The sequence below is a fragment of the Nestor notabilis genome, unplaced genomic scaffold (assembly GCF_000696875.1).
Source record: "Nestor notabilis isolate BGI_N333 unplaced genomic scaffold, ASM69687v1 scaffold29609, whole genome shotgun sequence".
Taxonomy (NCBI): Eukaryota; Metazoa; Chordata; class Aves; order Psittaciformes; family Psittacidae; genus Nestor; species Nestor notabilis.
Window position 1 is genome coordinate 46,876 of NW_009944597.1, and position 11,730 is coordinate 58,605.

An 11,730-nucleotide genomic window follows, 5' to 3' on the forward strand; every position below is an offset into this window, starting at 1 on the left:
CCTACTTGGCTTAGTCCCCAGGTTTGATTCCTGCGATGAGGACTCTGCTCTGTGGTATTTTCTGTGTAAACTGTTCTCTCCACTTGTCTTACTCCAGATTCCTGCCACTAGGAATATGCAGAGGCAGCACTGAAGCATGGTTGGTTGCTCTGATCCTTTAAGCCGTATCGCTCAGCATGTTCATGCTTCTCTTTCACTTTCCTTTTCTTCCTCTCTCTTGCTGTTCTGGATGGGCAGGAACCAAGGGTGTAGCACAACACAAATTGCCCTCACAACCCAGAGCAGAGCATTTAAAGGCCCTCTCGCAGGACAATCAGCTAGGTTCAACTCTTGGTGCTGGAGCTGCTTCCATGCATTCATAACCCCCAAAACCCAAAAGTGTTTCCAGAAGGGCCGGAGTGGGCTGGGTATTGCCTCATGGGTGCTCGGCACAAGTTCCAAACACACTTCTTGGGTTCCTGCTCACAAACTGCAGCGTGTCCCCGGGGAGGTGTAATCAGTCTGCGTTGGGTTTTAATTCCCAGAGCATGGAACTGGCCTGGCTCCAACTGTGTGTAAATTTGTGAGTGGGAGGGACGACGGGGGGTGGGGACAAACACCAAATGGCAGCGACGCAGGGAATGTCTCCAGGCCTCTTCCTGGCAGTGCCAACATTGCACACACAGAGAGCGGCCAATTCCTGCGGGAAGCGCGTGGAGCTAGCTGCGGAGGGAAGGAGAACGCCCATGAATGAAGCTCCCCATTGAGCTCAGCTCTGCCCTTCCTCCTCCAGAGACCTCCCCGGGCTGGGAGGGAGTCGCAGGGAAGAGGACAGGGTGCCAGGAAGGTGGGGTGTAAACAAACATGCCCTGGATGTGACCTCGGAGGGTTTTAATGAATAGCTGAAATGACTCATCAACCAGCGGGGCTGGGGCTGAGGATATCGGGTGCTGGATGGTAACTCATGGAAACATTAATTAAGAGTTCAGCTCTTGCCAGCTGCGAGGAGCAGATGAACCTGAGCTGACACTGTCACAGCGATCCCGGGGCACAGGGCAGCTCCTGGGGCTCCCAGCACAGCTGGATTACACGGGATGGCCTGGGAGTTCTGATGAAAGCCTCCTGCAGCGTAAAGCAACCCCTCCAGAGGCAGGGAACTTGCTGGACGGGTTTTGTCATTCGCTGAAAGATCCGGCATCTCTAGCATTCCCTGTTCCAGGCATCCTTGGGAGTGGTGCTTGAATTAACCTGCATGAATTAACCGCTCTGGATGGGCAGAGCAGACAGAGAAGCCTTGTTCAGAATTACTTGGTGACTTCAGCAGATGTTCTGGAGTTTCCAGCACTAGAAAGATTGCGAGATGTTTCATGAGAGAGCTGAAACCCACCTTCTTGCTGGATAGAAGGAGTGTGAAGGTGATGGGTCAGTGGTTGTCACTTGGCAAGAAGCACTGTATTCCCTGCCACGTGGTGCACTGTAGAGCATTAACCTTTGGAGCCAGATAGGTTAGGCACCATGACATAGTGCCACAGTGATGGCAACGGTGTGCATATGGAATGTGGTTAAGAATGAAGAGATGATGAAAATGAACGTGTCCTCTTGGCCCTAGATCACTGGATGTAGTTCTTCTGGGAAGTCAGGCCGAGTTGGTCTTTGAAACGTTGAGCTTCTTGTACTCTTTTTGGCCATATTTCATCTGTCCCTTGAAGGAATCTGCTCTGTGTTCTTGAGGCTGATGTACTGGGAGGTTCTGGGTTGCATCTGTAGGGTGCAGAGATGCTCACACCACGTTTCTGTTTTTGCAGCGGGTTCAGGCTCAATGCAGGGTCCTCAGACACCTCAGTCCACCAGCAGCTCCATGGCAGAGGGAGGAGACTTGAAGCCACCAACTCCAGCATCTACGCCACACAGTCAGATGCCTCCTCTGCCAGGCATCAGGTATGAAACCATTGCACCCTCTTCCACTAGGCCGGATGCAAACTGTGAATGTGAGGTTGCTTCTGGGTCATTCCTAAAGAGGGCTGGAGACTTGAGGACTTGTTTTGGTGGGGCTCCATGGCTTTGCTCCTTTGTTAACAGCTCACAGCAGCAGCATTATTGACTCTGCATTTGTGTGTGAATAAATCATGATTTTGGGTCTGAGGACAGTGTTCTTCATGCCTCTGGAGGAACATGACTGGCCCTTCTAGGGGATAGCAACACCTGAGGGGGAACATGTGGGGAGAAGTGTCCTGAGGAGCATTATGGTTCTCTCTAATCCTGTTTTTGTGGGTTGTTTTTGAACCAGGAGTAACTCAGTGGGCCTTCAGGATGCCTTTGCAGATGGTAGTGATCCTACGTTCCAGAAACGGAACTCCATGACTCCAAATCCAGGGTACCAGCCCAGCATGAATACCTCTGACATGATGGGTCGCATGTCTTATGAGCCAAATAAAGATCCTTACAGCAGTATGAGGAAAGGTGAGGAAGTCCTTGCATGCTCCCCTCCTTAAGCACTAATCCCTGTATCTGGCTGTATGCTGGAGTGTGCTGTAGGAGACCTTCTCCTTGCCCTTCTTCCCCAGAAGATGGGATGTATCTTTCTAAAGCAGAAACAAACACATTCATTGGTCCTTCTTTCAATATTCCAGCTCCAGGAAGCGATCCCTTCATGTCCTCAGGGCAGGGCCCCAACAGTGGTATGGGTGACCCTTATAATCGTGCTGCAGGTCCAGGGATGGGTAACATGGCCATGGGACAGCGGCAACACTATTCCTATGGAGGTCCTTACGACAGGGTGAGGTGGGTACTTCAGCCTGGTGAGATCCCGCTTTGCTTGACTCACATGAAACGGTGACTTTCTTTTCACTGCTGTGACTTTGCTGCTCATCCTCTTCCATTAGAGGAGCAAGGGTGGATTTAAATGGATGTGGGGGGGTTTCCCTTTGTTTCCATGTAGGACGGAGCCTGGCATGGGACCTGAGGGCAACTTAGCCACGGGAACTCCGCAGCCAAACATCATGCCTTCCACCCCGGAATCGGGGATGTACTCTCCCAGCCGCTACCCACAGCAGCAGCAGCAGCAGCAAAGGTCTGTGTGGGGTGTTGCCACAAACAGCTCTTCCCAGTTAGAGAGCTCTGAGACTCTCAAAGTGAAGCGTGCATCTGATCAGACAAGTAATGCATCTGTTTCTTCTCCAGACATGATTCCTATGGCAATCAATTCTCCACTCAAGGCACATCCTCGGGCAGCCCCTTCCCTAGCCAGCAAACTACCATGTACCAACAGCAACAGCAGGTAAATCATCAGAAAGCTTCTGATTTGTTTGACTGAGACACAGAAGTGTTTTATCTGTGCAATTATGAAAAGGGGAGGATGAAAACTCTTTGGGCTACGTGTTTGCCCTACTGAATGTGTAGAATTAAGTAACTTAAGTGGGAGGTGGGGTTTTTTCCCAGTTTCCAAATAGTTGAGGTTTTCATTAGTGTTTCCAGTGTTGTGTCAGCAAAACTACGTTTGGAGAAGAGAGGTTGTGTAGTTTGCAGATGTGTGAGGTCAGGAAACTTCACTGGGCTTCTCTGCCCCTCTGGAACTTCCTGAGTCCCATCATGTTCCTGTAACACTTGTGGTCCAAGTGATCTGATGAGTTTGGTGTTAAGTCTTTGATCTTCTGGGGAGCTGTTCCAGGTGGATCATTCTGCACAACCCAGGGCTTTTTTTGTTGTCTTTGCCTTACTGAGCCTGCAGGCAAAGGCTTCAGACCTGCCTCCACTCCGCTGCCCCACTGCCTCCTACTCACTATTCACAAAAACACCAGGTTTGTTTCAGGACAGAGTCTGAATGAACATGTTTCTCTTACCATAATCCTTATATATGACTTGCTCTTTCTATCAGTGCCAGGACCCTGATAATTCCAAGCCCTCTGGTTTAGGAGAGTATAGAGAGGGCACTCGCTGAGCTGTGCTAAGAATAATTCCAACTGCTCTGCAGTTTGGCTCTGCAACCAGAGCCATGGGGCTCGGAGCCAAGAGTTTAACTTACTCTGGTACTTCTCATCTTTGAAGCCTTAGAGCTCCGTCTGATGCCAGTCATGACTGTGGAGCTTCTGAACAGGCTGTAGAGCAGCTAGAGCATAGACACTTGGAGGCAAGAGAGGTCTTGGAGTTCAGTTTTGTCTCAGCAATTGACTCTTTTCTCCATTTGCACTTACAAGAAGTAGGGGGGAGAACAGTTCTCGCTCCTTTCAGTGATGTGTTCCGAAATCTGCAGGAAGGGAAGAAGCAGGAAGTACAACAGTTTTTAATGCATCTTGTTTCCTTCAGCAGAAACCTGTTTTGTGGGAAATAGAAGAGAAATAGGGCCTGATAAAATTCCTGGATGTGAGAGGAAACAAGTACGGGAGCACAGTTTGGTTTGTGGTGAATAGCAGACCTGAGTCTTTTCTACAGGAAAGTCCTTCCTGTGGGCAGACTTTGCCCCCAAGGCATCCTTGTGGAATCCACAAGGAAAGTACCCAGCCAGCCACAAAGAGTTGGTCCTGGCTTGTGGAATTGAAAGACCGATCCAGCTTCATGCTGGATATGGCAACAACAAGACAACTCTTGCCTTCTTACAGGCCACGCCATGGGGCATATCCTCTGAGTAACAATACCCGCTGAGGGTTGGGTTGCTTGTTTCTAAGCACCTCCTATATGAAAACAGGCTGAGAAGGTTGGGGCTGTTCAGCCTGGAGAAGAGAAGCTGCTGGAGACCTCAGAGCAGCTTCTAGTGTCTGAAGAGGGCTACAAGGATGCTGGAGAGGGACTCTTCATCAGGGACTGGAGTGATAGGACAAGGGGTGATGGGTTCAAACTGAAACAGGATGAGTTCAGGTTAGATATAAGGAAGAAGCTCTTCCCTGTGAGGGTGGTGAGGCACTGGCACAGGGAGCCCAACGAAGTGGTAAATGCTCCATCCCTGGCAGTGCTCAAAGCCAGGCTGGACAGAGCCTTGGGTAACATGTTCTAGTGTGAGGCATCCCTGCTTGTGGCAGGGGGCTTGGAACTGGATGATCTTAAGGTCCTTTCCAACCCAAACCATTCCATGATTCTAAGTAATCTCATGTCGATGCCTTTCTTTTCCCTGTAGAATTACAAGCGGCCGATGGACGGCAGCTACGGTCCCCCGGCGAAGCGACACGAAGGGGAGATGTACAACGTACCCTACAGCGCCGGGCAGGGGCAGACACAGCAGCAGCTGCCTCCAGCACAGAGCCAGCAACCCAGCCAGCAGCCGACTGCACAGCCGTCTCCACAGCAGGACCTGTATAACCAGTATGGGAGTACATACCCTGCTGCTGACCGCCGCGCTGCCGGAGGGCCACAGAACCAGTTCCCATTCCAATTTGGCAGAGACAGGGTCTCAGCTCCCCCAGGCTCCACTGCTCAGCAAAACATGCCTCCTCAGATGATGGGTGGTCCCATACAGTCTACTCCAGAGGGCCCGCAGCAAGGTGCCATGTGGCAGGGGCGCAACGAAATAGGGTACAGCTATCCGAACCGGCAGAGCACGGGCTCTGCGCCCCAGGGGCCTGCTTACCACGGAGTGACTCGAACAGATGACATCCTGCATTCAGACCAGAGGGTCAACCATGAGGGGCCATGGCCTTCTCACGGGAACCGGCAACCTCCTTATGGTCCCTCTGCCCCCGTGCCCCCAATGACCAGGCCCCCCCAGTCTAACTACCAGACCGCCCCTAGCATGCAGAATCACATTCCTCAGGTATCCAGCCCAGCACCTCTGCCCAGACCTCTGGAGAATCGCACTTCTCCCAGTAAATCTCCATTCCTGCACTCGGGGATGAAAATGCAGAAGGCAGGACCGCCAGTCCCTGCCTCGCACATAACACCAGCAGCTGTACAGCCTCCCATGATCCGACGGGACATCACCTTCCCTCCGGGATCAGTAGAAGCGACGCAGCCTGTGTTGAAGCAGAGGAGACGGCTGACAGCAAAAGATATCGGTAAGGGGAAGCTCTTGCTTTTCTGCTTGTGTCTGCCCAGGGGATGGGTGCTGCTGTTACCCGCTGGTACAGTACTGCCAACTGGAAGGGCTCTGCTGGCTTTGAAAGAGGTCTGGTTGGGTTTTCAGACATCATTTTGGCATTGTCCGTGTAGAGACTTCTGGTACACATAATCTGTACATCATCTTAAACAGGCTTTGCTCTTCATGGGTCCAGAAGGCAGTGTCAAGTATCTCCTTTTTTGTTTTTAAACTCCAGGAGCTGGAAGTATCATGTGTTTATGTTACAGGAACTCCTGAAGCCTGGAGAGTGATGATGTCTCTGAAGTCTGGGCTGCTAGCTGAAAGTACGTGGGCCTTAGATACTATAAACATCCTGCTCTATGATGACAACAGCATAATGACCTTCAACCTCAGCCAGGTGCGTGCAGATGCTCTCTCATGCAGGTCTTTGAAGTGCTAATTGTGTAGGGTTTTCTGTCAGTGAGATAGCAACAAGGGGCTCGTGCCCTTGTAGGGCCAGACCCAAGGATGTCCCTGGACCCGTGGACTGTGCCAGGCTGGAAGAAAGTATGAGGTCCGGTTACTCACTGGCCCATGTCATTTGTCATTTATACCTCTGGTGGATATACAAGCAAGGGCACTTGTGTTCGCACAAGTATATGTATGTGTTTGGGGGGTGGCTTGCATACTGACAGTCAGTACCTCATTTTTGTCTTTGTTCCATTCTCAGAGGACAGAAAACTCTCCTTTGCAAACAGTTTATTGCCAGCATGAAAAGAACCCAAGAATTAAGAGCACTGCTTAAATTCTGAGCCCTTAATGCCCCGCTTCCCCAGTTACTCGCGTTGGCCTAAGTTGTTTTCTCATCACTGTTCTCTTCCTTCCTTCCCCTCCTGTTTTCCCTCTCCCTCGTAGCTGCCAGGCTTGCTGGAACTCTTGGTGGAGTATTTCCGGCGCTGCCTGATCGAGATCTTTGGAATCCTGAAGGAATATGAGGTGGGAGACCCAGGGCAAAGAACACTATTAGATCCCGAAAGGTTCTGCAAATCTTCAGCTTCCTCTCCTGAAGAAGGGGAGGAGGATGATGAACCACGGAGCCTGAACTGTGAGGAGGACGACGAGGACGAGGAAGAGGAGGAGGCTGCGTTTTCGAGCAAGGACAAAGTACCTCTAGAGAGCAGCGAGGAAAAACTAGTTAGTAAATTTGACAAGCTTCCAGTCAAGGTGGTGCAGAAAAACGACCCGTTTGTGGTAGATTATTCAGACAAGTTGGGGCGGGTGCAGGAGTTCGAGAGCGGGCTGCTGCACTGGCGGATCGGCGGCGGCGACACCACCGAGCACATCCAGACCCACTTTGAGAGCAAGACGGAGCTACCTTTGACTCACAGACGAGCTTCCTGCACCTCTGTCTTGAGGAAACGTTCAGCAGCTGAGAGCAATCCGAGCACTAGGGAAGGAGAGACTCCTCCATCCGACAGCTCCTCGGAGAAGAGGATAACCGCCACCATGGATGACATGCTGTCGGCACGTCCGGGTGCCCTGGCAGGGGAGGAGGAAGAGGTTAAAGCTCTGGAAACGGCGAAGGAAAGCAGCAAGTTTCCCTTTGGCATTAGTCCAGCTCAGAGCCACAGAAACATCAAAATCCTGGAGGATGAACCTCACAGTAAAGACGAGACACCCCTGTGCACCCTCCTGGACTGGCAGGACTCTCTGGCGAAGCGCTGCATCTGTGTCTCCAACATCATCAGGAGTTTATCGTTCGTGCCGGGCAATGACTTTGAAATGTCGAAACATCCCGGGCTGCTGCTGATTCTAGGGAAATTGATTCTCTTACACCACAAGCATCCAGAACGCAAACAGGCACCCCTGACCTACGAGAAAGAGGAGGAGCAGGACCAAGGGGTGAGCTGCAACAAGGTGGAGTGGTGGTGGGACTGCTTGGAGATGCTGCGTGAAAATACACTGGTCACGTTGGCCAACATTTCTGGCCAGCTGGACCTCTCCCCTTACCCGGAAAGCATCTGTTTGCCTATCCTGGATGGACTCCTCCACTGGGCAGTATGTCCATCAGCAGAGGCCCAGGATCCCTTCCCAACACTGGGGCCCAATGCGGTCCTCTCCCCTCAGAGACTGGTTTTGGAAACACTCAGCAAACTCAGCATCCAGGACAACAATGTGGATTTGATTCTTGCAACTCCCCCCTTCAGTCGCTTGGAGAAGCTGTACAGCACCATGGTGCGGTTCCTTAGTGACAGAAAGAACCCGGTGTGTCGAGAGATGGCTGTGGTACTACTGGCCAACTTGGCACAGGGGGACAGCCTGGCAGCAAGAGCCATTGCTGTGCAGAAGGGCAGCATTGGCAACTTGCTGGGCTTTTTGGAGGACAGCCTGGCCGCCACGCAGTTCCAGCAGAGCCAGGCCAGCTTGATGCACATGCAGAACCCACCCTTTGAGTCGACGAGCGTGGACATGATGCGCCGGGCTGCTCGGGCGCTGCTCGCCCTGGCCAAGGTGGACGAGAACCACTCGGAGTTCACGTTATACGAGTCGCGGCTGTTGGACATCTCCGTGTCGCCTTTGATGAACTCTTTGGTTTCACAAGTTATTTGTGATGTACTGTTTTTAATTGGCCAGTCATGACAGCTGTGGGATCCGAGCCCCTGTGTGCGTGTGCGTGAGTGGAGAACTTAGAAACTGACTGTTGCCCTTTATTTATGCAAAACCACCTCAGAATCCACTGTCTACCCTGCGCTGTCCTGCTTCTCCCTTGGGGAATGATGTCCCCGTTCCCTCTCCCTTTCCCCTGCCCTTCAAATTTGTCCTGAATCCCTTATTAAAGGAGACAAAGTTCTGTCTACATAGAAGACTTTTTTTTTATTTTAACCAAAGTTACTGTCGTTTACAGTGAGTTTGGGGAAACGACTTTGCCGCGTTATCACATTGACAGGCACCACTTTCATAACTGTTTTTAATGGTAAAACTCTTGAAGGACAAAAAAAAAACCCCAAGTGACTGCTGAACTCTGTGTGGTTTTATCGTTGTACATTCACAATCTTGCAGGAACCAAGAAGTTACCAGTTGTGAACAGACCTTGTCCAAGGGAGGCCTGTGCAGTAGCGTGTAGAACTTCATGTACTGTACACCTTAAACTGTAAAACATACTGTAATAATGTCTCACATGGAAAAAACAAAAAAAAAGAGAAAAAAAAAAAGCTGGCTCAGCAGCAAGCTGTAGTTTTTAAAAATGTTTTTAGTTAATGTTGAGGAGAAAAAAAAAAAAGGCTTTTCCCCCAAAGTATCATGTGTGAACCTACAACACCCTGACCTCTTTCTCTCTTCCTCCTTGATTGTATGAATAACCCTGAGATCACCTCTTAGAACTGGTTTTAACCTTTAGCTGCAGCCCAAACGCTGCCACGTGTGTATATATATATGACGTTGTACATTGCACATACCCTAAGATCCCTCGCAGTTTTGTCCCCCTCTCCCTTCCCCTTTATAGTATGACGAGTTAAACGAGTTGATGACCTGCAAAAGCGAGACACAATTATTTAATCTCTTGCCAGACATCCCTCCCTGGAGGATGCTGTACAGGTCTCTGTGTATAAAGTCATTGCTGTCTCAGCAGCCAATCAACTTATAGTTTATTTTTTCCTGTTTTTGTTTTCTTTCTAATCGAGGTGTGAAAAAGTTCTAGGTTCAGTTGAAGTTCCTGATGAAGAAACACAATTGAGATTTTTCAGTGATGAATTCTGCATATTTGTATTTCAGACGATGTAGCTAAAAACTTGATGTAAATTCCTCCCTTTTTTCCTTTTTTGGCTTAATGAATATCATTTATTCAGTATGAAATCTTTATACTATATGTTCCACGTGTTAAGAATAAATGTACATTAAATCTTGGTAAGATGTTTGTAAGGGTTTTCTTTATTAGCAGAACGAGGAGGTAACTTCAGTGCTGTCAGGTCTGCTAGAGGTGATGTTGTAGGTCAGCTCCTTACCACGCAGCACAGAGACCTCAAAGGTCCAGCGTGGGACAGTGGTGGTGTCTGGAGACCCTGATGCCACGTGCTCTGGTTTCTTCGGCTTGTTTCAGTGGTGAGGTTTTGCTTAGTGCTGCTTTTAGGCTCAGGCTTTGCAGCGTGAGGTGAGGCTGTGGCAGGGAGGCTCTTGTTCACAGGGCGGAAAGGCTGCTGCTCGGAAGGGAGGTTCACGTCCAGCTCTGTAGGATGGAAAACTCTCATTCCCGCACATTTTTCACATTTTCTTGGAAGCGTGGTGCAGAGTCGGGGTTTTCCAGCGGACGGAGCTCGCTGCCCTTCAGCAAACAGCCAAAGTTCAGGCTCCTCATGTGAAAATCTGCCCCTTCTCAGGGGTTACTTAATGGGTATTTTATTTAGCCTGAAGCTTTATGCTCAGATGATCCTAGAAGCAGGCTGGCGCGAGCTGCACCGAGCTCATATAAGCAAAAGACCCAGTGAAAGAAAAGGAGAAGCTTTTTTAAAGGCAAAGATGGTTTTTGTTCAGGAGATCTCCTTGGTTTATCCTGCTACAGTGCATTCGTAGGAAGCTCTCGGATCCTGGAGCCCTCCCTTAGCTGTATTCCTGTGCCAGAATCAGACTGAGTCTTTTCCGTAAAGTCTGTTTATCTGCAGGAATTGCAGGAGCTCTTTGCCTGGCAGAGGGAGAGCCCTTAAAATGCTTTTCTTAAGAGGCAGAAACAGTGCTGGTGCTTCCTTGGCTTTAAAACGTACTGGATGGAAACCAAGTTGTGAGATAAGAATTCTGCTGGACTTTGCCTTTCTGTGACAATGTTGTTGATTTAAACCCAACTTCTCTGATGAGTCAGTTCTGTATTCCAGGAGCTTTGTTTCATCTGAATTAACATCATAATTTCCCTTCTTTTCCTGAACAGAAAGGACCTCAGCAGCGAGGTTGAAGAAGGTGACGTGAGCAGCCTCTGCACAGCTTCTGTGTTCGTGTTACGGTGAATTTAAGCCTGAGTGAATGCTGCCCTGGGGAGGGAAGGAATAGTCCCACGTGGTGCCAACTACCCACTTTACCAGTGGGTAACACAACCAGTTGATCCAAGGGGAGTAATTCCGCTCCCCCAGTGCTCACATGCACCATACGTAGACTTCTCTCGCTTCTCAAATGGTTAAAACAAAAGCAGCACCGATGAGTTAGTAAAATGAGAAGGAGCTGGGTTCGCTCTTTGTGACGGGGGAGTACTTTGAGCCACACCTGATCTCGGACTCGACTTGGCTGCCCCGCGTGCGAATCCTTCATGTTTTGACCTCATTTGTACCCAACGTTTTCCCTTTCTGCAAGCATTCCTTAACAACAGGCCTCTCTTTGACCCCGACCCCTTTTCCAAGGGGAAAACTTGAGTTCTTCCTGAACCACGGCCCTGATTGAAAGCACTCGGGGAGTCTCCCTTAAAGACTCAACGATTCCTCTTTCGTTCCTGCAGTAGGCCAGGCTGATGCTAAGGTGTGTTTTAAGCACAACGACCTCCTGCTCTTTGCCCGGCACGGGAGCGAGCCCTCCCGTGTGCTGCTGCAGCGTGGCTCAGCACAGCGCCATGTGCTTGGGGTGAGAACATCTGCCGCCTCCATCACCACGTGGACCAGATCCTGAGGGAAACCTGCCCACCCACCCTCGTGGAAGAGTAAGTAATTAATATAATAACATGCACTTATTACCAGCCTATTGTTACGTGATGTGTTGCTTAATGCGTTCTGGCACGAGGCTCGAGCTGCAGCCGC

General features: G+C 50.2%; 1 protein-coding gene across 1 annotated transcript in view; it reads left to right on the top strand.

The window, feature by feature from the left end:
- Positions 1 to 9,869, top strand: part of LOC104411935 (AT-rich interactive domain-containing protein 1A-like) — a 36,117-nt gene extending 26,248 nt beyond the window's left edge. The window contains 8 exon segments of the mRNA XM_010022492.1: positions 1,785 to 1,917; positions 2,267 to 2,439; positions 2,610 to 2,760; positions 2,918 to 3,049; positions 3,160 to 3,256; positions 5,087 to 5,960; positions 6,250 to 6,380; positions 6,878 to 9,869. Coding sequence (XP_010020794.1) covers positions 1,785 to 1,917; positions 2,267 to 2,439; positions 2,610 to 2,760; positions 2,918 to 3,049; positions 3,160 to 3,256; positions 5,087 to 5,960; positions 6,250 to 6,380; positions 6,878 to 8,602 — 3,416 coding nt within the window. The 3' untranslated portion in view covers positions 8,603 to 9,869.
- The last annotated feature ends 1,861 nt before the right edge of the window (positions 9,870 to 11,730 follow it).